We start from the raw sequence: 25041 nt of genomic DNA, 5'->3' as shown, positions 1-25041 counted from the left end.
ATGCCTAAATTGGGGAGTATGGTTCAGTCTACTGCAGTGGCATTGCTTATATTTTGCAAATTTGTGAAATGTCTGATTTAGAAGACAGCTGGATTCTCATACCTATTTCTCCATTCAGTATGTGGTATGTTGTTTTGGTTGAGGGATAGGAAGAAAAGCTGGTCTTGTACAGACATGTAGTTTGAAAAAGGAGGAGAATTTTAATAGCCTTTTCAAATAATTGTGGGTATCCTTCTTTGATACTACACCAAAATTTGACAAGCAATAGTTTCTTAAAGGTTAGTTGCAATGTGGACTCTAAAATTATATCAATGAACTTTTTATACTGTTGCATTAAAATCTACTAGAATATCTTGCACTTTGAATAGATCTTTTATCTTTTCATGGTTTTGTAGCAATATGCATTGGTCATTTGGAAACTTCGCTTCACTGAGTTTAAAAGAACTTCTAAATACTGATCCAATTTATTATACAAGTGAAAAAAACGCATCATTTTTGTTAATATCACCACCAGTCTTACCAGAGAAGTTTTTAAATATAAGGAAACTGTCAAGCTCATCGTGCTGGAAACAAACTTTTCAAAATTCTGTTTTTTGTATGAATGATTGAATTTTGTCAATGGCAACAAATGTCAGTTGCTTTTCTTGAGTTGACAGGCTCGCTTTATTCATTTCTGAGAAAATGTTTACCAAGTACCCAATTCTGAATATTCATAATTTGACTGTCTATCATTCTTTCAAGAATAAATTGATGGAGAAGAAAAGTGGCAAGTTCATCTTGTAACTCAATTGCATAAGTATTTTTCCTCAAGAAAACCATCATAATTCAATATGCTTCAGAGGTGCTTTATGCAGGCCTCTCATTTTGGTCACATAGCATATTAAAAAGACTTGTACTCAAAGTCTGGGGTTTAATACAATTAAAAACTTTAACCCCATTCATCAGGAAAATCCTTCAGTGTGACTGGCTTGTTTTTGCTTTGACTGCTTAGCAGTGAAATATATAATGACTCACAAGTAAAGCTTGGTGCCACCACCTTGGTACCTGCTGTGTAGGAAATTCTCCCCACAATTGCCTTTACATTATGTGGGTGAATGTCAACACAGAGAAAGAGGAAAATATAAAGTTTATGTTATTATGAAAAGAGTTCTGACCTTGCAAATCCCTCGAAAGGTATCAGAGTCACCCAGAGTTCTGCAGATCATACTTTCCTAACTGCTGAAATAGGGATTTATTTTTCTCATAAACTGTCTGGAGATAGATAATGGCTGGTTTGGGTTCAGTTGATCAATCATGTCAGCAATTTAGGCAGATGTCTCTGAAATTCTCTTGGTCTTTTTCTCATAGTGTCAGGATGGCTGCAGCAGCTCCAGGCATCATGTCCTCACCCAACATTCAAATTCAGGAAGAAGGAACAGTGCCAGGCAGTGGATTCTTATGTACCTCTCATGTCAGGGAGAGGAATATATTTACAGGAAGAGCATTGTATTCCACTAGCCAGGCGTGGGGAGAGACTTAGTAATGGAGTTTTGTCCTGCCTCTGTGGAGCATGGCAGGCAGGGAGAATAGAGTTATCAGTGGAAGGCCATGGTACCTGAACAAATAGAGTACTTTCATTTATTTAATAATACTTTAATAAGACCAAAGTTCTTATCTCTTTTTAAATTTTATTTTACTGTGACAACATACATTGGACATAAACTTTACGACTTTAATCATTTCTAAGTATATAATCCAGTGGCATTAATTACATTTACAATGTAGGAATCTCCCCTCATCCAAGGTGAGTTCTTGTGCTACCATCACCACCATCTATTATCAAAAGTTTGTCATCACTATAAATGGAAACTCTGCACCCACTAAGCAATAACTCCTGTTCTCCCCTCCCCCGAGCCCCTGATAACTTTGAACCTGCTTTCGTTCTGTATGAATTTGCTTATTCTAGATATCTCATGTGAGTGAAATCATGCAATATTGGTCTTTTGAGTGTGACTTATTTCACTTAGCATGTTTTCAAGGTTCATTCATGTTGTAGCATGCATCAGAACCTCATTTATTCCTATGGCTGAATAATATTCCATTATATGGATATATACCATATTTTAACTTTGTTTATCCACCAGTCATTGTTAATGGACTTTCAGGTTGCTTCCACTTTTTAGCTATTGAGAATAATTCTGCTATAAACACTGGTGTATAAATATCTATTTGATTCCCAATTTTCAATTGTTTGGGGTATATACCTGGGAGGATTCTTTCCAGGCCATATGGTAATTCTATGTTCAGCTTTTTGAGGAAGCACCAAACTGTTTCCTTCAGCTGTTGGACCAATCTGTCTCCCTACCAGCAACACACAAGTGTTCTAATTTCCCCACATCCTTATCAACCCACTAAAAAAAAATTAGCCATCCTAGTGGATCAAAGTCCATGTCTCTGATTTCATGTTTTCTTTTTTCAAAGAGAAGAATTATATACATATATGTTTCCATAATACCTCGTGAGGGCTTTTCCGAGGATTAAATAAATTAACATGGAATGAGTAGTGCACTTGGAATGGTCCTGGCACAAAACCACGCAATGGACCATCACTGTGATTGCGTGTCAGTGTCCGTGAGCTGGCCATAGAGCCCCCTTCCCTTGTTCTCCTAGTCTTCCAGCCAGACATCCACTGCAGCCACACTGAGATGCTCAAATTCCCTCCACTTTCCAACTTGCACTAACCTACCTTCCACCACCTGTTTTGAGGTCCAGGTCTCAAAATAGAGGTTTTCCCCATCAGGTCCCTTGAAGTAACCTGTTGTTCCTCTACACTTCCATGTAGGTATGGCCTGTACTTTTTGCTGCAAATTTTGGCAAGACAGCTGGCTTCAAGGACACATAACCAGTGCAGTCACACACAGTGTCCCGTGCTTGGGGTTTAATACTCTGCTGTCGACGTCTTGAAACTCTTACTAATTTACCTTTTTTCTTTTACTTTTTTCTCCTTTTTTTTTTTTAATTTGACAGGCAGCACTATTATGTTTGTCATTTTAATAGAGATACAATTATTAGGTTACTGTCATAGTATTATATTTAGGTTTTTCCTTTTATATCCTTTAAAATACACTTAAAAAAACAGAAAAACAAATGCATCAACTGTCAACGTGAGGGGGAGAAAAAGGATGGTAACCAACCAGATTTCCACATTTCAGCAATACTTCACTCATTCTTTTAACAAAGTGTTAAGAAATGTCACCATGATATGAGCCTGAAATCCTCTAGAGGCATTTTCTTTGATGCTCAGAGTGCAGCACTGGTGATGCAGGAAAACCGGGGCTGCCAAATAATCAAATTACAGAGTCACAGGCCTGCCTTTTCCCACAGGAACACACCAAACTGTGATAGCAATGTCCCCTTACACCCACACTGGGAGGTCAGCACATCGCGATGCGGGACTGCACTCATCTGCTGATGCCTGGTGTGTTCCACGCACTGGTTGTCTATGAGAATATCAGTACACTTCTTAATCATGCTGATAATTGGATGAAACCTAGCTCGTGACTAGCCAATCAACTCTTGAATCAAGGGCATTATTCCAAAGCACTTTTCATGCCTTCATGATCTGAACTATAGCAGCTTGACGGTACATTTTTCAGTCCTCATCTACAGCACTTCTGTGCTATCATGGCATGTCCTTCTGCATTGATGTCATCATTTAAATTTTTTTATTTTACTGCTGAAGTTCATATTTAATGAAAATGAAGATTCTGCATCTATATCTTCCTCTTCAGAATCATGGTTAATCATTTTCACATGAAGTAACAATTTGATTGCTCTTGTCACTTCCTTTTCATTCATCTGGGTTCTGTTCTGAAGCTCTTTGAAAGTATGGAACACTTCATGAATTTGTGTCATCCTCATGCAGGGGTCAGGCTAATCTTCTCTGTATTGTTTTAGTATATATGCTGCTGAAGCAAGCATATTAATTTAACTTTGAGTCTGAGTTTTGTAAGTGAAGTCCGATGGGACAATGGAGCATGCACCCGGGACGTGGAACCCATCTCGTGCGGGCAGCTGGCTCCCACTGCCCGGCTGGCCCCTGAAGGTGGGTGCTAGGCTGCTTGCTTCCGTGCTCTTTGGTGTCCTGGGTCCACCTGTCCTCTCCCTCCCAGCCCCTGCCCACTAAGCACTGTTGCCCTCTGTCTTCACTGAGGGTCTGGGTATGGGCATGGGGAGGGTGGGTGTCCAGCGCATGTGCCCTATAGGTCTTGGGGTCGATGTGGTGGCGAGGGCTGCTCACGGTAGGAGGTCGGGGGAGCTGAATCCAGCAGCTGGTGGGTTACATGTATGTATACACAAACAAGTTACAGGGCAGGGCCCCTGGGCCCCTGTGAAGCTTCAACACTAGCCTGCTGTCCAAGAAAGCGCAGCTTTAGGTGGCAAATAAAAAACACCATGATAGGCCAAGAGAGACAGAACCACAGAAGAAAGTATAAGGTTTTTGTATTTTAGTACCTTTGCAAACCTTTTCCCCTGCTTCTTGAACAAGTGGCCCCATATTTCATTTTGCACTGGTCCACCCAAATTAATTAGTTGCTCCTCTCCCAATATAGGAATGATACACTGGGCTGCCCTCCATCAACAACAGTATGAGGTCAATTCAGGTGGATTGGAATGGGGGCGAGTAGAGAAGGTAGTGCTGGCTGAGCTGGTCCCAGTTGCTCCAAGGAGCAGGCACCTTGGCTACTAGACTTCACTTCCCAGATCTGGTGGGCCGGCTGGGCTGCTCATGCACCACCCCTTAGCCTGGCACTGACTCTAGGCTCATGGAGCATGTTTCTGAGGGCAATTGGGCTTCCTATGGGATAAACTTACAGGTAGGAAATGGTGGCGAGATTCAAGAAGAAGAAATGAAACAGTACAGTGTCGAACAGGTAGCTTTGGTCCCAGTAATGTGATTTAATGTCTTTAAATCCTGGCAAAAGAAGATGCTGCATGAATTTTAATACCCCACCCTCCACCCCCAACCTCTCTTTTTCTTTCCACTTCTACCATTGTTATCGGATCTTCTGTTCTTATTGTTTCACTCTTGGACTGCCAGAGGGTTCTGTTCTCCTCTTGCATAGCTGATTTCATCTTATACTGAACTTTCTGAAGTACAGGATTGCTCTCACACTGGACTTTGAAATAGGGACATGTGCTGCCGAGTCTATTACATAGATTTTTATCGAAGCGCTGCTATCTTTACTCCATGCCTGCACTTTTGGTTTACCCCATCTGGCATACTGCTTCTAAAATATAATGCATTGTTGGGAACAACCTTGTGGAACCAAGGAACAATTCTTCAGTTTGACATGTCGTGTGCTTGGACCCCTTTTCTTCTTCTTCTTTTTTTATTGGAGAAATTGTAGTTTTACAGAAAAATCTCGTAGAAATTTCAGAGTTCCCATCCCCCACCCCACCCATTATTAACACCTTGCATAAGCATGGTACATTTGTTACAGTTGATGAAAAAATAACTATAGTCCATGGTTTACATCAGGGTTCACTGTTTGTGTTGTAGAGTCCTATTTTTTTTTCTAATTTAATCTAGTAACATATAGACGACCTAAAATTACCTCCTTTAAATGCATTCAGATATATAATCCAGTGCTGCTATATTCTCAATGCATTCAGATATATAATCCAGTGCTGCTATATTCTCAATGTTATGCTACCACCTTCACCATTCATTACCAACACTTTCCCACCACCCCAAGTAGATGCTCTTTATAATTTAAGCATTTACTGCTTTAAGACCCTGGGGTACAGGACTTGCCTGTTGTCCCATGGTTTGTCACCCTCAGACCAACCCCAGCCCTGATTCTTGCTTCCCCAATGGCCCACCCACTATTTTGAAAATGAGTTCTGAAGACCTCACAATACCAATCCCTAGGAACAAATATTTAAATACAGGCAAATAAATAACTCAAACATGAATATTTAAAACCAGGAAATTGGCATACTGGGATGCCTAATTTGTTTGCTATGCTGCTCAGCGCAAAAAAAATTCCCATAATTATATTTGTATATTCATAAATGGTGCTAGAAAGAAATGAATCATCATATGACCTCTTGGTAATGAAAAGACAAAATCAATTTTGTTTTAAGCAACCAAGCATCACTTTTTTTTCCCCCCAAATGTTTCTTTTTTTGGCCTGGAGAAGCAATTCAAAGTGTGTCAATGAAATGTGGGAATGAGAAGTGGGTTGGTCAATGAATTTATCAAATACCCATGCTTAGGGGGCCTTTCTCTGTTGAGAAATGCTGCGAGTTTGCATATGGAACAAGGAAAGACAGAGCCACTATCACACTGGAGTGTTTCACCCCGGAGAGGTTCTGAAGACCTGATGGGTCTAGCCAACCCCTGTCAGTGCCCTGGAAATAATCTACCTGGTCGTCTGTGTTAGGATGTAAATCAGCAAGGAGATGTTTTAGACAGGAGGAAACTGTTAAGAATTTAAGGCAGAAAAAAATTCCCTTAAATGAGGGCGAGGAATGTCCCTTAGGGCAGAATATACAGTAGCAAAATACTTTCATTAGACTTAAGTAAAAAAAGTACTTTGTAAAGTGGTGGCAGGGGTCGATGGAGAGGGCACCCAGGGGATGGAGGGCAGGTCTGAGGGAAGCTCCAAGGGCCGAAGGGAGGAGGTAAGGAAGGGCCTAGAAGTGGACCAAGGCCAAATTTTGATGTCAAACTAATTCTAGTCTAACTCTGTTTATAAATAGTGTTTGAAACATTACCTTCCAAGGGAAGTCAGCCGCTCAGTGTGACCCTGGATTGGGCTGCTAAAAGGGTGAGACATTCTCTCCATGAGGAATTAAAACCTGCATCCAGCAAGTCTCTTCCTGGCACTTTCTCGTATGTTTCTCTGGGTATCTAGCTCCAAACCATCATCACAAAAGGGAAGCAGTGGGAGAAGGTGGTTCCAATAGAGGCAGGAAAGAGCGCTGGGCTTTGTTTTGCATCTCCTGGCCCTGTAGCCCTCTCCAAACCTAGGCAAAGGTCAGGGGATGGGGTTAAGAAGGAGGTCAGAGGTCAGATACGACGGTGCTGTGGAAGCTTCATGCACCAGAAAAGGTCCTGAGAAAGGTGCTTTGAAGGCTGATTGCCCCAGAAGGGTCAGCAAAACCCCTGAGTGTGGAGCTCAATGATTGAGCCGTACCTCATGCACCTTCTAGGCAAACATTAGGAATTGCAAGATGCCTAGGAAGACACTTTGCTATTTGCACAGACACAGAAGCTCAAAGCTGCCAGGACCAGAGGGCAGTCTCCTGGCACAGAGGGGTGGCTGGCTTGGGGGCCTTGACCCTGCTTCCCTGACAGCCTCCACACGTCTCCTGGAGGACCTCTCATCCCAGGAACAGCATATGCCCCTTTCCTCAGCACACTGAAAGCAGGCAGTATGTATATAAATTATTTGAAATTTTCTCAGGCGGACAGTTCTGTCACTAAAAGGAACACTCTCTACTTTCATTCACTGTTGTGTTAAAAAAAAAAAAGCCCCAAACAGATAAAAATAGGGTGTTGATAATATTTAGAATGTAGCTATATTTCACTCATCGTATTTCTGAGCTTCAATAAAAAAAAATCAGGGCTTCCACAGGCAAGATTGACACTGCTCAAAGTTCCTCTCCAGTTTTCTCCCTGATTCATTTCAAAATTTCCCCTTCTCTTCCAAGAGGATAGTGAACGGAGGCCTTTTGCAACATGTTTCCTGAACCAACATCAATCCTCTGTCAGGGTTTCCATTTGGCTGTCGCTCCAATAATAAGTGTATTTTCACCACCCGACAGGCTGAGTCAGTATGTGGACAACAGTCTCCTGTTTCTGCTTCATTTAAGGGTGCACAGGAGGGAGCCGGCTCCAGCAGGCAGTTTCCGAAGAAACTCAAATGTCACCTTCAGTGACTCCCACCTTCACTGCGCCCCATCCTGTCATTTTTCTCTACTGTCTGTTTTTCCTCCGTAGCACTTACCACTATCCATATACAATGTATTTTCATTACTCACCTTATTTTTTTGTCATTTCCCCCTAAAATGAAAGTTTGGGAGGCAGGGACAGGGCAGGGACTAATGTGAGACCTGTGAAGTGCCAAGCCCACTGGCAGGGTGAGATCTTGATTTTATTTCAATTTTTGCTATCTTGCTCATTGTGAATATTTGTGCATTGCAAGTTTTAAAATATTACATTAACATATTATTCATCTTGATTACTGAGCTTTTTGACTCTCCCTTAAATTTTGCACTCCAAGCAAGTGCTTTGCCTCCCCCACCCTGGCCTGGGGCAGGACAGGGTGTTTTTAACTATTTTGTTCACTGCCAACTCCCCAGGGCCTGGGACAGTATTAATATTTTTAGTATTATCCATTGTTCCCCAAATAAAGTATTCTTTAAAAGCCCCTGCCCCTATTTCTTTCAGGACGCCACAAACCCTTCCAACCAAGGGCAAGACGTCAGGGGCAGACACCCAGAAAGAACAGAGCCCAGGTCTCCACTGCCCCGCCCATCCTGCCCTAGTCCTAACTGTCCCCCCACCCCTCCCTCTCCCATCCTCCCCATCCCATCCTCTGGGACTCAGGTTGGGCAATCGATCCAGTGGAGGGATCAGGGTTCCAGTGCGTGCGGGAGGTGGTCACAGGACACTTGGGGCAGGATGGGGGTTTGCAGAGCGGAGTGCGGTAGGGGTGAGGGAGGGCACAGCAGAGAGTGAGATGAGTGGGGCGCCGAGGGCGCAGGGGAGGGCGCACAGGCGGATGGGGGATAGGACACTAGGCGGTGTGCGGGGTGGGGCGCCGGGGGCGCAAGGGAGGGCTCCGGGCGTGAGGCCGCGCGGGGAGGGAGGCGGTGTGCGCGCTGGGGCGGGGCGGCGGGGCGGGGCCGGGCGGAGCGCACCGGGTAGGAGCACAGGGCTCCTGGAGGCTGTCGTCGCTCTGTCGCCGCGGCCGCTGCATCGGGATCGCGGGTGTCAGTGAGTGTCCCTCCCCCCAGTGCGGCTGAGGGGCAGCGTGCGCCTGGTCGTGCGGTGGGGAAGGAGGCCGGGTCCCGCCGCCGCCCCGCGCCATGGTGGACGTGCTAGGCGGGCGGCGCCTGGTGACCCGCGACGGCGTGGCAGTGGAGGCCGAGGCGGCGCTGCAGAACAAGGTGGTGGCGTTGTACTTCGCCGCGGGCCGGTGCGCGCCGAGTCGCGACTTCACGCCGCTGCTCTGCGACTTCTACACCGAGTTGGTGGGCGAGGCGCAGCCGCCGGCGCCCTTCGAGGTGGTTTTCGTGTCGGCGGACGGCAGCGCCGAGGAGATGCTGGACTTCATGCAGAAGCTGCACGGCGCCTGGCTGGCGCTGCCCTTCCACGACCCCTTCCGGCAGTGAGTGCGGGCCGGGGGGGGGCGGGGGGGGGCGGATTTCCCAGGTGCCCCCTACCCTCGAGGCTGAAGCTCTTTGAGGTCCCCCGTTCCTCCTTTCAGCTCGGTCCCCAGCTTCCAATGTCTTTGGAGATCGTGGAGCATCAGAACTCCTGGGAGGGCTCTTTGAAGCACAGATCGACCTCCCCACCTCTAGGATTTCTGATTTAGCAGATCCCGGGCTGGGGAAAAGGTGCATTTCCATCCGGCTCTCGGTGCTGTTTGCAGATGCTGCTGGCCCGCGGCGCACAGGCAGCCCCAGGAGGCTTGTATACACTGGCGGCGCTCACACGGCTCTGCGCCCTCGGGGTGAGAGGCACAGCTAGAAGACAGACGCCCCCGGTGGCTGGAGAGCCAGAAAGCGTTGACCCCGGCGGGCCATTTTATTGCTTGTAGTCAGATTTCTGACAGGTGGTTGATGACCAGAGACGCCCTCAGTGTGGGTGGTGAGGTGTGACCTGCTTTGAGGAAGTGGTGAGGACTCCCAGAAGAGAGTAACCCACAGGCTGTACCACATTTGTGCTTTCATTTTTTTTCTTTTAGTTTATTGTGGTAGTATGTATAAACTATAGGGCAGGCCACAGTGGCTCAGCAGGCAGAGTTCTTGCCTGCCATGCTGGAGACCCGGTTCGATTCCGTGCCTGCCCATGCAAAAAAAAAAAGAAATAAAAATCACACAAACACACAAAATGTATATTCAACATAAAGTCACTGTTTTAACCTTTTTTTTTTTTTTCATGAGCAGGCACTGGGAATAGAACCAGGGTCTCCCACAGGGCATGCGAGAACTCTGCCTACTGAGCCACTGTGGCCCTGTTTTAGCCATTTTTAAGTGTACAATTCAGTGGCATTAATTACATTTGCAACATTGTGCAACCATACCCACCACCGATTACCAACACTTTTACATCACCCTAAACAGAAACTCTGTACACTTTAAGCAGTAACTCCCCAGTTCCCTGCCTGTGCCCCCAAGCCCTGCTTGTGATTTCAATTTTTTTGGTGAGTGATTGGAATCTCATAACTATAAAAAGTCTTTTTCCTACTTCTATAAATGTAGAAAGAACCAAGGCTTCTGGGCTCATGCAAGAGGCAGAAGTCAGAGGTGGCAAAATAAGAATATAAGTCCTCAGTCTCTGAGAATATCTTCCTTTGGAAAAGATGGTGATGCTGCATGGGCCCCCTCCCCATTCCTGGATCTTGGGGCTTCTGAGTGAATTAGAAGTTGACCTTGGTGCCACTTTCCTCTGTTGTAATTACGTGCTCCACTGACAAGGGAAGCCGGAAGGATTTGGAAGGATTTCAGGGAGGGATTTGCGGCTTTGGTGAAGAGGGAATATGACATAAGGCAATGAATAGATGGCGTGTTGGATTCTCCTGTGAAATGCAATGTCAGAGTGTCAAGATTGCTGTGTAAACAGCAGTTTAGAAAGTGATTTCTATATATTCGTCTCCTTCACTCTCCACTGTCACCCAAGAAGTTCTGATGCTGTTATCTCAACCATCCCAGTAATAGACGTGGGTATGAATTACTGGGTTTTGTATGTGAATGCACTGTGCTTGAGTGTTTTCTAGGGCCACGTGTCATTTTTCTCCAGGGGTTATTATTTAGTTGTGACTATGATCCTTCAAATTTGTTATTGTGAGACGACATTCTTTCTGGACAATTAAAAATTGAACCTCACTTTGAAAAATTGTGAAAAAGAGCCATTTTCACACAAAGGAGTCAGCTTTTTCTCTCCAGTGTGTGCTTTTCTGTGATGCTAAATGAGCGAGTAGCTGGGAAAGCCTACTCGCTGGAGGTCTCACAGCCCTTGGGAGAGTGGCGGCTGTTTTTTAATAAACCGAGGACTACAAAGTCTGTCTTTACAATAAATGTAAATGAGATGCTATTTACTCTTCAAAGGGATTCAGTGTGGAATCACTTCAGAGGGTACTTTAAAATAACTTCTGATTTGCCAGCACCGCATTTGCTCACAGTCCTTGAAAGAGCCACTTCGTTTTGGAAGTGGGGCAGTATCAGGGTTCATAGTTGGCTCTGGGCAGGCCCTGGTGCTGGGCTCTACCTGCAGTGATGCTGTAGGCAAGGTATTTTATCTCAGAGAATAGTGGCAGCACCTGTGTCATATGTGAAGGCTGTGGGGATGGAAGTGATACACGGGAAGGCTCCAAGCCATGCAGGCTACTTATGTACCAGCACTTTGCGCCTTGTTTCCCATTTTGCGGATGTGCTGTCAGAGTGCAGAGCCTAGTTCACCAACTCCAGAACCCCCTTTCTGCTCTGGCCCACTTCCTCTCAAGGGGACGCTGAGCCTCAGTGGCATGTGGGGTAAGCCCCAGCAGCCCGGATCCTCTGGGTGTCTTAGCTGCCAGAGCTGCTACGACGAATACCACACAACGGCTAGGGTTAAACAGGAGGGGGTTATTAGCGCGAGGTTTAGGGGTCTAGAAATCCAAAATCAAGTCATTGGCAAGGCCGTGCTTTCTCCCCCGAGTCTGTAGCATTCTGGAGCCTGTCTGTTCAGTTCTTCGGGTTCCCTGGTTGCTTCTCTGCTCCCCGTCCCGTGGCTGTCTGTCTGTCTCTCTCCTGTCTCTTTGGTTTCAGCTGACTTCTGGCTGAAGTGTCTCTCTGATTTCTGCAGCCAAAGTCCCTCTGTTTATTAAGTGTTGGATTGTACAGGCTAAGACCCCTCCTGATTCAGTTCACCACCCCTAAATGGCATCTTGGAAGATCCTATTCACCAATGAGGCCACCCCTGAACATATTCAAAGCTGCTGTTGACAACCGGGGTCATCCCAGTTGAGAAACTCAGATCAAGATTATGAGCATTCCTTTTGCTGGAATACGTGATTCAATCTACTCCCCTCCAGGAGGGCATGTCTCTCGGGCCTTGCAAAGCTTCCTTTGTGTCCCCTGATTATCGGGCTCAGGCATCGCACTCTGGGCTGGCTGGAGGTGGATAAGCTGCTCAGGGTAGTGGGAAGCCAAGGGCGCTTGGGAACCTCTGCCTGGCAGGTTGTTGACATCCGTTCCAGAGGGCAGCAGCCGGGGTCTCTTTTCTTGAATTTAACTATTTATTGCTAAATCCCCTTCCAGACTGGACTTTATAAACCCTGTCATTGCCATTTCTAGGCCAGGACATGGGATATTCTGTGTCCTAGTTTCCCAGGGCTGCCGTAACAAAGTGCCACAACCTGGTTGGCTTAAAATGATGCACATTTATTGTCTCACAGCCCTCGGGTCTGGAAGTCTAACTTAGGGGCGCTGCAGGCCACACTTGCACTGATGTCCATAGGGTTTGTGGGTGACCTGCTCACAGTTGCCGTGTTCTTTGACCTGTGGGGTAACTCAGTCTCTGCCTTGGGGTAACTCAGTCTCTGTCCATCTGTGAGTCTGAATTTTCTCTCCTCATAAGGACACCAGCCATAACCAGTTTGGCCTCATTTCACTAACAACGTTTTTAAAGATCCTTTTTCCAAATGAGATCACTTTCATGAGTCAAGAGGGTTAAGATTTGAATATGTTGGTTTTTTTTTTTTTGAGGGGGTGTGGTCACCATTCCTGGAGCTGCTTTTTCCAGCCTGGGATTTATGGACTCAGATCACAGAAAAATGAAAATAGCCACCATCAAGAAGAGCAAAAAGATGTATGGGGCTTCCAGGCAGTGTTTTATGAAGTTCTGATTATGTGCAAAACAATATTTCATGCTTGGTGCTGCATAGGCCAATATGGGGTCCCAGGTAGTGACATTACTGAGCACCACTTAGTAAGTGCATGGTGAAGGGGTTCCCCTTTCCATCTCCCCGCCCAGTCATTGGCTGTCCGCTTGATTACGGGTGACCACCCGAGTGGAGAGAGACGGCTCCTCTGAGAAATCGCCTTACAGCCCTTTGCAGAGTTACCCTGGGAATAGGGGCTGGTCATGGAATGCACTGGCAGAAAGAAAGAAATTTTAAAAAGAGGCTGGAACCTCTTACCCTTGTTTTGAAAGGTGTGTAGATCTTGGTTTTCTAGGTGCTTCACAGACAAAGCATCAGGGTGCCTGCTGACCTTCAGCCCCAGAGGCAAACACCAACGACAGTTCCGAGCATGGAGGATCTATGGCTGCAGGCATTGGTCCATTCCAGGCCCTGGTGCCTCCTCTGCAGGGCGGTGGAGTAGACAGAGGCTGTGCCTGCCCTCACCTTCAACGTGGAAATACCATGGAACACAGTATAATGCAGCTCCAGGGGCCTAGAGCTGTTCTCAGGACGTGTTTCCATCTTCCCCATGTTCCTTCCCTTTGTTCTGGGTCAGCAGGTCAAATTCAGCATCTCTCCAAGACTTAACTACCACTTCCAAATTTACCAGCACGGATTGCTGCTGTATGTTGCTGTTCATGCAAGGCATGGGCTCACATTGTGCTTTTATATGTGAGTGGTTGTCTCAATAACTCCTGTATACACTCTGCCTCTGGAATATCAGCTGAATCCACTCCCCTCCAAGGAGAATCAGAGCGGACCTGCCCCTCTTTTGTCCCCTCTGACCACTGCCTCCCCAGGGATGGGTCACATGTTGCAGGGTCTCTACTTCCAGGCTGATATATTTGGCTTCGATGGAAAAGAAAACCATGGCTAAATTCCTTGGGTAGAGAATGGTTCAGTTAGAGCCATTGACTCAGTTGCGTAGGGTCACTGCTTGCACTAATGATGCTTGACTCCATCTTTCCACTCTTCACCTCTCTCCAGATCTGTGTTTCAGCCTCTTCCTGGCCCCTCCCCACCCCACCCTTGCCTGTTTCTGAGCCTACCAACTCATTATGACCCATCACGACCTTCCCCCACCCCAGTCCCCCCTCAGGCACTGGCTCCTGCTGATTCCTTGTCTTTCAGAGCCTCCATTGCCTACTCTGTGCTGCTTCCTTCACTTTGGTCTTGGACTCTTAGAATATTCTTGTACCTGTTCTCTGGATACTTCTGATTTATTCTCCATCCTCTCATCTGCTTCATTTTTCCCAAATATGAATGCAAACCTGTACCTCCTTACTCAGAATTCTACAGTCGTGTTCTAATTTCCATGTCCTGACCACTCCTTCAGCATTGGACCCACACTCACCTCCCACCCCCAATCTTCTGTTTTCCCTCCACCCTGTCCCTGCATTGGCCAGACTGGAGAACCTGATATTCTGGAATATTCCATGCACTTCCATACCTCCATAGGTTTTACGGATGCTGTCTCCACGCCAGCCCCTCCCCAGAGAACACTGAGGAGCACTGGATACATTTCTGACTCAAAGGCCTTTGTACCTGGTGTGGCTCATCTCCAACCCCTCTACCCCGGGTTGGGAGTGTGTGTTTAGGAATCTCAAGCTAGACATTGTGCAGTGCATGGCATCTCCAGGTTGCTTGCATGGTGGGTGGTTGAAGCAAGTGAGCAAAATAAAATGTTTTAGAAAGATTTGCTAGCTAATAGTCTGCTGGATGCTGAGATGTCAGAAGTTGCCATGGCAATCCAGAAGTGCAGTGATGCTGGGTTAAGCTAAGGGGGCTGGGTGTGGGGCTAACACTGCAGCCCACCTAAGGATGAAGGGGAACTGGGGTCTTGGGCTTTTTCAAAATGGTTAAAATGCTCCTGGGTCATCATGAGTTCATTCTGCCCAACAACTGTCTCTTCTTTTCAAAGGACTTTCTATTCTCTCTGGACACTGTTTAGCAGCCCAAGGGTAAGGAGATGACTTTGGGGAAGATGGTGGTTATTTGATCCTGCTGTGTGGTTTCAAGGCTATGTTTCTCCCTGGACATTGGGCAACACTTTGAGGATATTCTGAAGCAACTAAATAACTTTATATCAAACCCCCTCTTCTCTCCTCAAACCCCAGCTTACTTCACATCTCCCTGATGGCTTCAGAACACGAGTTAATGTTTGAGTTAAAACAGAAGTAGCATATCAAAGAGGCGTGAACAATGAAGGTTATTGGTGGGCTTAATGAAACACCCAGTAGTAAGGAGCTGGTCTTGAGGGAGGCTGGAAGCCACTGCAGATGCACTTACCTGCCTCTGCCTTCTGACCTGTTTGCATTAGGCTTGGACTGCACACAATGGCCACCTGGCAATCCAGTGTTTTCTCATGGTGACAGAATGGCTGCCGTGTCTGGGACTGCACATCCTCACCCCATCCTCTTCCCCTGCACACAGACAAGTGTTCTCTGGAGTGTCACTGGTTCTGAGTCAGCTAGTTACTCATTCCTATACTAGTCAGTGTAGCCAACAGGCAAGGAACGTGTTGACTGGGCAGTTGGCCTGCCCGGAATTGGGGGTGCTTCCTTCCCATCCAATAAGAACAGCGAACCTTTTCTGACAACTTACTAAGTGCCAAGCCATGTTCTTAGCTGAACTGTATGCATATGAATTGTTTAATCCTTCCAACAACCCTGGGAGGTGGGTTCTGCTATTCCAGGGGTGCACCAGAGGCACCCTGTGCTCTGGGAAGGTGGATTCTTTGAGAATCACGGACCAAAGGCTGCCCGTGGACCTCCAACGGGGAACTCATCAGGATGGCAGGTCGTTGGGCCCCACCCAGACCTGCTAAATCAGGTACCTAGGGTGTGAACAGGCCGCTGGGGGTGGAGGGACTTGTATTTCTTCCGTATTCCATCAGTGCCACCCCCAAACCCATCAGTGGCTATCCTGGCCTGAAGGTAGGGTCCTGGCTTCCTGAGATGACAAAGCCTCACGTGGCATGGCTCTTCTCAGCCTCTACACCAGCAGGACATCTGCTTTCCCTCTTTCTGGAACATGCTGGATGCTTTCATCCCCCCACCCCCACCCCCACTGCTCAAAGTCAAGTTGCTTAAGTAACCAATTTGCCAAACCTGTCAGACAAAGAATTGAACTAGGCAGCTGACTGTTTCACTGCAGCCTTTGTGCACTGCAAAGAGCTATTTTAGCTATTCTTCTTTCCTTCATATTTTTTTTTATGCTTTGGGAAAAGCTCGTTTCTTAGGCATTCCAAATTTGTGCAGGACTTTTCAGACACTAGAAAGGGCATCTATTCCTCTGCAATTTTCATTTGGTGCACTGTCCTGACTCCTCGCTCTCTGGAAAGCTCTATCCAATAAAGATTTGTGTGTCTGAATTTCAGATGCCTCCTATGTCTTCAGTGTTCCTGGCTGTATTTGTCTGTTAAATCTGGAGTGTCAGATGAATTGGCTTCTACCCTGTTTTGTTTTTGGCTTGTCAGTTCTTCAAATGCCAAGTTTCAGCAGACTGGCTGTATTGTGTATGCAGCTAGTCCCCCTTTTTACTATATATGATGGCTTTTATGTAATAGTTTATTTTATTTTATGTTTTTCCTCCCACCTTTCCTTTTTCCTCCTCATTTGAAAAAGTAGTTGGACATTGTGTGGAACAGCTTCTGGAGTGGAAGCCATGTTTGATGGTTCTTTGCATTTCCATTGAGCTGTCGAGCGTCCCAGGAAAGGCAGTGCCCCCCCCCCCCAGCCCCCTGCCTCCCTTAGAAGTGAGTTAAGTCTGCATTTGGCCTCTTTGTTGGCCAGATCTGCTTGATTCTTGATGGTATTGTGCCTTCTCTTTATTTCCTTGACCAGTCTTGGTAGACATTTCTTCCTTTTGTCAGTCTTTCCTGAGAACCCAGTTTGGGTTTTAAAGTTAATTAATTAATTAATTAAACTTTTTAGTGTGGTAATCTGTTCAACACACCTCCCCATTTTAACCACTTCCACGTGTACAGTTCAGTGGTATTAATGACATTCCCAACATTGGGCTGCCATTACCGATATCCATTAGCCCACCCTTCTGACCGCCAGATTTGGTTTTATTGTTCCCCTATATTGAGTTTTGTTCTTTATTTCCTATTTCAGTTCTCAGTTTTATTTTGCCTTCTGGTTATTTTTCTCGTGTGGACTCTGTAATTGTTATTCTAGCTTCTTGAATTAAGTACACAACTTATCCATACGGAGTCCTTTCGGTTTAGGAAAAAATGGGTTTAGAGCTAGTAATTCCTAAGTGTGTTTAATTGTAACCACAGTTTTGGATTCGTAGTATATCTTGTCTTAATGTGTCACCTACATTGCTGTTTCATATACAGCATATGCGTTATTTAGTTTTTAAATTGTTTTTTTTTTTTTGGTTACTGATTCATTTATATTATGGTTTGCTGAGGCAGTCCGTAAAATATTGTCATTTGAAATGTACTAAGCCTCTCTTTGTTACCTAGAACATGGGTGGTTTTTGTAATTGTTGCATAAATGTTTGGAAACAGTGAATTTTTTCTCTCTGTTGGATGCAGAGTACTGTGCTTTTTTTTCCTAATGGAGTTAATGTTTTGTCTTTGAGCTGGGTACCTCTCTTGAGGAAGATTTTTGGTAATAGGAGTATCTTAAATGCATTTTCCCTTCCACTCAGGTTCATAATCCTGAGAGCACCAGAGAAAGGAAATCAGATTAGTATTACTGTGAAGCTTTTGGATTTTCACTCGGCTGTCCCGTCTTGAGGGAAATAATCTCCCGAAGGTTACAGAGAGAAAAGCAAAACTGAGAAGGCAGATGATCCTTTCCCTAAATAATTTCATAAAAGGCCACTTGTGACGTTACAAATGACGGCGAAGTGTAATCCAGGGGCGGTGCGACAGTGGCTCAGTGGCAGAGTTCTCGCCTGCCATGCCATAGACCTGGGTTTGATTCCCAGTGCCTGCCTGTGTTAAAAAAAAATGTAATCCAGGAATGTTTCCTCCTTAATAACAGTAACCAATGCGTCATTGGATTGTAGAGTAGAAAGTCAAATAAAGCTTTGGATTTATTTAGAATTCAAAAAATTGTTAACTTTTACTGCTAAATGTACCTGATATATATATTTTTAGACCTCTTGAGATGTAGGGAGGGATATATACTTTTTTGTATTTTTAGGTGGGCTTAGAACTACACTGTCCAATACGGTAGCCTCTAGCCATTTAAATTTTAATTAAACAATTAAGATGAAACATTGAGTCCCCCCATCACAATAGCCACATTTCAAGTACCCAGCTACACGTGGCTGGCAGCGACTGTATTGGACATTGTGTATGGAACATTTCCATCACTGCGGACGGTTCTCTTGGTTTAGCAATTGAGTACCAACAAGAAGCAGAGAGCCACAAAAGGTCTTTACCAACAAGCTAAGAGGGAGAGCTGTACAGTGTGCTGCCATCTGCAGACCTGGCTGTGATTATATTTTAAGTTGGTCGTGTCAGCCAGTGCAAGTGAAGATCTACTCCATTCCACTTGCATTCCACAGGGGTGGAGTCAGCCCACCCTTGTCTGAAGCCCTAACCCTTTGGTACTCCCTCTTTCTCTTCCACAGTGAGTTGAAGAAGAGATACAACATCACGGCTATCCCCAAGCTCGTGGTGGTGAAGCAAAGTGGAGAGATCATCACTGACAAGGGCCGGAAGCAGATCCGGGAGCAGGGGCTCGCCTGCTTCCAGAACTGGGTGGAGGTGGCCGACATCTTTCAGAATTTCTCCAGTTGAATTTGGAGGGGTCTTGGAGGACTGGGGAGGAGATAGCGCTTCTGTCTCCTCCTACAGCACGGATGTCCAAGGGAAACGAGAAGATTGCATTTCATTTTCTTTCTCTGTTGTTATTTTATTTTATTTCACAGTGAAAGCACTGAGTGTGGCAGAAAGTAAATATTGCTCAGGAAATACACACCCTTTCCATTTTGTTTGTAGTTGATTTTTATCATCTTTAACACAGCATTAGCCATGGGAACTTAAGAAAGGACCCTTGTATGTTCACACTGAGCCATTGCAAATTTATGCAAAACATTTATTTGTGCAAATCTCTTTGAGTAAAATGATATATATAGAGAGAGACCCATTTTTCGGGTGATCTGTTTATTTTAATGATATCCTTTCATGTGTGTATTTATTAAGAAACTCCGCAGAATCTATGTGCTTTAATAAACACACCTATTTTTACCTCGAGCAACTCAGAATTCCTGCTTTCTTGGTCCAAACCACTTGGAGGAAAATGAATCACTCAATTATACCGTATTTTAACAATTTGTTTTTTTCTGAAAGATAGTCGTTTTAAATTATACGTCCTCATGTAATTTTTCTTTCTTCCTTTTGCCCTCTTTCCTCATACCTTTTTTTTTTTTTTGAGGCTTACTTCCCTATTTCACACTGGTTTTTAATAGCATTATAAGATCTTGGAAAGAAATGAGAATTTCAAGGCTTTATTGTCATGCTTTCAAGATTGAACTTCAACATTTGGTAAAAGATGATCATAGATCCAGGTAAACAAAAAGCCCACACACACTCTCTAATAGTAAAAGGGTGAGTTGTCAGGGGTTCGAGCCCTCATAGATTCTTACAGACTCTCCTGCACATGCACAGGCTTTCTTTGCATGTGTTCCTTTCCAACACCATTCAGATCTGATTGTTCAGAAGGTAGGAATCCTGAAAATACTGGACACTGATATCTAACCCAGTTCCCCTCTATGGAACTGATAGGCTTGTTCTGGGTCCCTCTAATCATTAGGACTCAGGAATCTCAGCCTTCCCCAAACTTTCCCTACTCCTCTTGGGAGCAGTGAGCTGCGAAGGAGAGAAGGTGTCCAGTGATGGCTCTCATTTAATCCAGGATATGCGATGTTGAGTACATGGGTTGAGACATGTGTAGAGTATCTGCTGTTGGCTCAATTAGAGAGAAAGGGGCTGGGAAACCAAGAGCTCAGGCACATTTACCTTCTCCACTCCCTACTAGATCCTTTAACTTCTCTCCCCTGAGAGCCAAGACCCAGCAGCATTGGGCTTCCATTGGTTGATGAAAGTCTTGATTGATTGAGCTAACCCGATCATTGTTTTCCCCAGAAAAAAAAATCATTTAGGAATGTAGTTGTCTTCCCAAACCAAGAGATGGCATACTCATTTAATTATAGTGTTTTAAATTGCATGCTATTGGGGGAAGAGGAACGGTATGGGAATCCCTTGAACATAGAATGCCCACAAGCCCTTGTGCATACATATGTGTATATGTGTGTGTTGGGGTAGGGATGAACTTTAGCCACGACCACAGACTTTTTTAAAAGGTCGAGAAATGTCCTTCTGGTAAACTACATGCTTATCAGCCATCATGTGGGAGCCCAAGCACCCTGTGGATCCACGTGCCATGTGGGCTAGAATAGTGCACCATGTGGGCTGGAAGTTCCTCTTGGCTTTGTGGACTCCAGCTATGTGGTGAGCCTTGGGGTACTTGATGGGGGAAAGGGTCCTGGGCAGGGCTGCCCTACACCTGCAGAACCTGCAGGAGCAAGTCCAAATATGGAGGCCTTTGAGGTGGTAGTTTGGTGTTAACAACGTTTCCTTCTCCACAGTGTGGCTTAGGCTGGGAGAGTGGTGGCCCATTTAAAGTATCGCCATTTAAAAAGTAAACATAGGACCTTCCATGCGGGAGATCCAGGTTTGATTCCCAGACCATGCACCTAAAATAATAAGAAACATAAGATAAATATAATTAAAAATATAATTTTTACCAAAAGGCATTTTCTTTAATATAACATCCTTAACAGTTTTTTTTAATGTCAGAGTAAATCCAGCCTCTCATGAGAGAACTATAAATTTGTTGTCTTTTACCAATCGTATTACAAAAAGCAAAAAAAAAAAGTGTGGAAAAGTACAGAGAAACAAGAGGGAAAGTCCTAAATCATGATTTAGTGCATCTAAATCTGTTCCACTGAAGTCACTCATCAGTTTTCTTTCCATGAGTACCTGTTATGAATTGAATGGTGTCCCCCCAAAAGGTAATTTCAAGTCCTAGCCCCTGGTCCCATGAATATGATCCTATTTGTAAATACAGGCTTTGAAGATGTGATTAGTTAAGATGAGGCCAAACTGGCAAAGTGTGGGTGCTATCCCCATATGACAGTGTCCTTGTAAGGAGAGGTGATGTGGATGCAGACAAAGATGGGGAGAACCCCATGTAACAACTGGGGAGTGAAGTCCAGGGACGGTCAGCAAACCAACAGAAGCTAGAAAGAGGCAAGCAAGCATTCTCCTCCATGGATTTTCAGAATTCTGGCTTAGAACTGTGACCATGAGACCATTTATTTCTGTTGTTTTGAGTCCCCCAGTCTGCGTCAGTTTGTTACAGCAGCCATAGGAAACTAGACAGTACCCACTGATTTTCATCTTTCCTCTAAAATCTGAAGCCCTTACTGTGGTCCCAGACCACCACCACTGCCACCAGCTGCAGCAGCGGCATGTGAGAAAGGCAGCATCTTGACCCCACCCCAGACCCACATGCCCCAATGATCTGTGTGTGCAAATGTTCTAGGAACATTGCTCCACAGGGCAGCTTGTCTACTAAATTTACTGAAATCAATACACTGAACCTATATGTATGGCATCTTTTCTTAAAATCCAGACTGCTCAATGAGAAGGTTGTTCTGACTCAGGCTGAGGCTTCTTCTGCTTCCCCAGGAAAGGTCCCATTATATATTTACCTGAAGAATCATTCACAGACCACTGTACATCTCAGCAGCAACTTCATTCAAAAAAACGCATTTGGATATATCAAGTGGTGCTAGTTTGCTAGCTGCAGGAATGTGATATACCAGAAACAGAATGGCTTTTAAAAAGGGGAATTTATTGTGTTGCAAGTTTACAGTTCTAAGACCATGAAAATGTTCCAGTTAAAGTGAGTCTATAAAAATGTCCAAATTAAGGCACCAACATGAGGTTACCTTCACTCAAGAAAGGCTGAAGAAGTTCAGGGTTTCTCTCTCAAATGGAAAGGAACGTGGCGAACATGGTGACATCTGCTTGCTTTCTCTCCAGGCTTCTAGTTTCATGAAGCTCCCCCAGGGGTGTTTTCCATCATCTCCAAAGGTATCTGGCTGTGAGGGCTCTCATGGTTCTTGTGACTCTCTGAAGCTTTTTTCAAAAATTTTCCTCTTTTAAAGGGTTCCAGTAAACTAATCAAGACTTCAGTGGAGATAATCTAATCAAGTTTCTAGCCTGTAGTGCTGAATAGGGATTAAACAAAATGACTACCTCAACAAAACGGATCAGGATTAAAACATGGCTTTTCTAGCGTACATAATCCTTTCAAACTGGCACACAAATGGTCTATCCATTTCAACTTCTTGAGGAGGTCTCTTCTGGAGCCTTTGTATCTATCTCTCCACTAGGTTCTGATTGAACCAGGTGCTGGTACCCAACAGTCAACCTGGGATAGTCCTTCATGGTTATCCCATGGGTTCTCGAGGTCTCCCTCTGTTTCTTGTTTGCCACATCTTTCCTTCTTGATTTACTTCCCCTTTTTGTTGGAAAACATCCCCTAATAGTTTCCTGAGAGGTGCATAGGAGGTAAATTTTTTGAGCCCTCCTATATCTGAAAATGCCTTTATTCTACATTGTAGTCAATGGGTGGTTGACTGGATGTAAGATTCTAAGTTGGAAATAATTTGAAGGCACTGCTCCATAGTTCTCTTTGTTGGGGTTTAGAAGTCTGGTTCCATTGTGATTCATAGTCTTTTGTGTGTGGCATGAATCTTCTCTTGCAAAACTCATCAGGTCTCTTTGCTTCAGAGTCTGCACTTTCAAGCAGATGCACCTTAGTTTTCACTTTTAGTGCCTGGCCCTTGTGCCCTTTCAATGTGGAAATACATGACTTTTACTTACGGGAAATGTTCCTGAGTGATTTTGTTAATTTCTCTTTTCTGTTTTCTTTTGCTGCAATTTCTAGTGTTTAGATGTTAGCATCTTCTACTTTTCGTGTATTTTTGTCATCCATTTTCTACCTCTTTTCATTTTTATTTTACTTTTGGGGGGATTTCCTCAAATGCATCTTTTTTTTCTGCTATCATGATTTTAATTATACAAAATTTCTGCAATTGTCTTCCTTCCTCTCTCCCTCCCTCTCTCCCTCCATTCTTCTCTCCCTCCTTTCCTTTCCTTTCTTTTCCTTTCCTTCCTCCCCCTCTTTCTCTTTCAATTCTGTTCTAATTCCATAGACGTGATATTTTCTCAAATCAGGATATTAATGGTTTTTAAAATTGTCTTCTTCCTTCATAGTTTCTGTTGACTCCAGATTGCTCCACCTCCATTTCCTAATTTTGGGAGGGGCTAAGTAGCACACCAATGTGGCAACTGAGTGATCTTATTGGGCCATTTGTTGAAGAGGTCTTTTTTCTTGGGCTCATCATATTTATCACAAGATAGCTTCCATCTCCTATCTGGGGGGTAAAGGACCAGTTGATGATATTCTGGCAACTGGTCAGGGCATACCTTCACTTAATTACCCTGATTTCATTTTGGCACCCCTACCTTCAGCCATGTCTCTTTCAATCAAGATGATAATTTTAGGGTGCATGGGTGGTTCAGTGGTGGAATGCTCACTTGCCATGCAGAGTGCTTTTCACTTTTATAGCACCCAATATTTGGGAGGTATCATTTCCTTTTCTGTTATCTCCATTATTTAAAAAGCTCCTTTACTGTCTTTTAATGAGCTCTGCTAGGGAGAGAAATTATGCGTCAGTGTTCAAACTGCCTATTAGTTTGAGAGTTGGGAAAGTTCACTGACAGTTTGCAACACCACAAGGATTTTATTTTATATTCCTTTTAAATTTTAAATTCTTTTTAAAATTTTATTTAATTTAGTGAACTGACAAAATCTTATGCAAACCTAGTCTCCTGCTTTAGGCTTCTATTTCCAACCTTCCCAATGTCTACACAATCACAGTTTCAACTTCAATGTTATTTCTACGATATCTCTCTGACTTTGTCATTGGGTTATGAGCATACAGTCATGCCTGATTGAATCCCACCACTTACATCCTTAAAGAGGAAAGTGGTGGTAAAGTGGTTGCCCTCGACTAGATCTAAAAGGATGATGTTATTTATGTTGCAGCTAGACATGAATCTTCAGTCCAAAATCCTGGAAGGTATCCCTCTACTCCACATGAAATTCATCTATAACCTAATGGCCCATGGAGTCCATTTCCTGCTCAGAGGCTTCTTCAAAGAACATGAAAGTTCCTAAAAAAGAAATGCTAATTAAGAAGACTTATTTCCCATTCCAAGGCCAAACATCTAAGAATTCCCTTGCTTCTCCTCTCTCAATTTCCCTTGCCCTAAGGCTTCTCCAAAGTCCTGTTCACTTTCCTTGAGACCCAGATTCATAGCATTATTTCCCATTCTCTTCTCCATCTCTCTCAGTTCTTTGTTATATAGTGTGTTTGAGTATCTCCAGTTCAATTTGCATTGCTTTACTTATTTTGATACTGGAGCTGGTCTGACCCACAGAGCTCTTCTCAATGTGTGGGAAGGTAGAGAAGCCTCCTGGGTAGAGAGAATATATCATTATCTGGCTGTGGAGAGACAGGGAGAAGCCTGGTTGGGGACACCGACATCCTAATAGATCATGTTTCTACTGTTTCATATAAAAGATCCCTTATTATTCCAGCTAAATACAAATCCCCAATATATTTTCAGTAAGCATTTGGAGTGATTAGGCAGAAAAGAAATCGTTCGTCTTTCCCATGTTATTATTATTATTATTATTATTATTATTATTTTGCATTTTCAATGTGGATCTATCAGTTTATACATGCACAGTTCTAAAACCATGAAAATCTTCAA

At 44.4% G+C, this 25041-nt stretch overlaps 1 protein-coding gene and 1 pseudogene across 1 annotated transcript; one reads left to right on the top strand and one right to left on the bottom strand.

Annotated features, from left to right (window-relative positions):
* Positions 1 to 3861: 3861 nt before the first annotated feature.
* Positions 3862 to 3960, bottom strand: LOC143675297 (U6 spliceosomal RNA; annotated as a pseudogene).
* Positions 3961 to 8914: 4954 nt separating this feature from the next.
* NXNL2 (nucleoredoxin like 2) lies at positions 8915 to 19376 on the top strand. The gene is made up of 2 exons (XM_077131465.1): positions 8915 to 9383; positions 18756 to 19376. The coding sequence occupies exons 1-2, from the start codon at positions 9082 to 9084 to the stop codon at positions 18922 to 18924; spliced, it is 471 nt and encodes a 156-aa protein (XP_076987580.1). The 5' UTR covers positions 8915 to 9081; the 3' UTR covers positions 18925 to 19376.
* Positions 19377 to 25041: the final 5665 nt, after the last annotated feature.

This window comes from Tamandua tetradactyla, chromosome 2 (genome assembly GCF_023851605.1).
Source record: "Tamandua tetradactyla isolate mTamTet1 chromosome 2, mTamTet1.pri, whole genome shotgun sequence".
In the NCBI taxonomy this organism is placed as follows: domain Eukaryota; kingdom Metazoa; phylum Chordata; class Mammalia; order Pilosa; family Myrmecophagidae; genus Tamandua; species Tamandua tetradactyla.
This window is presented reverse-complemented; position numbering and strand designations above follow the sequence as displayed.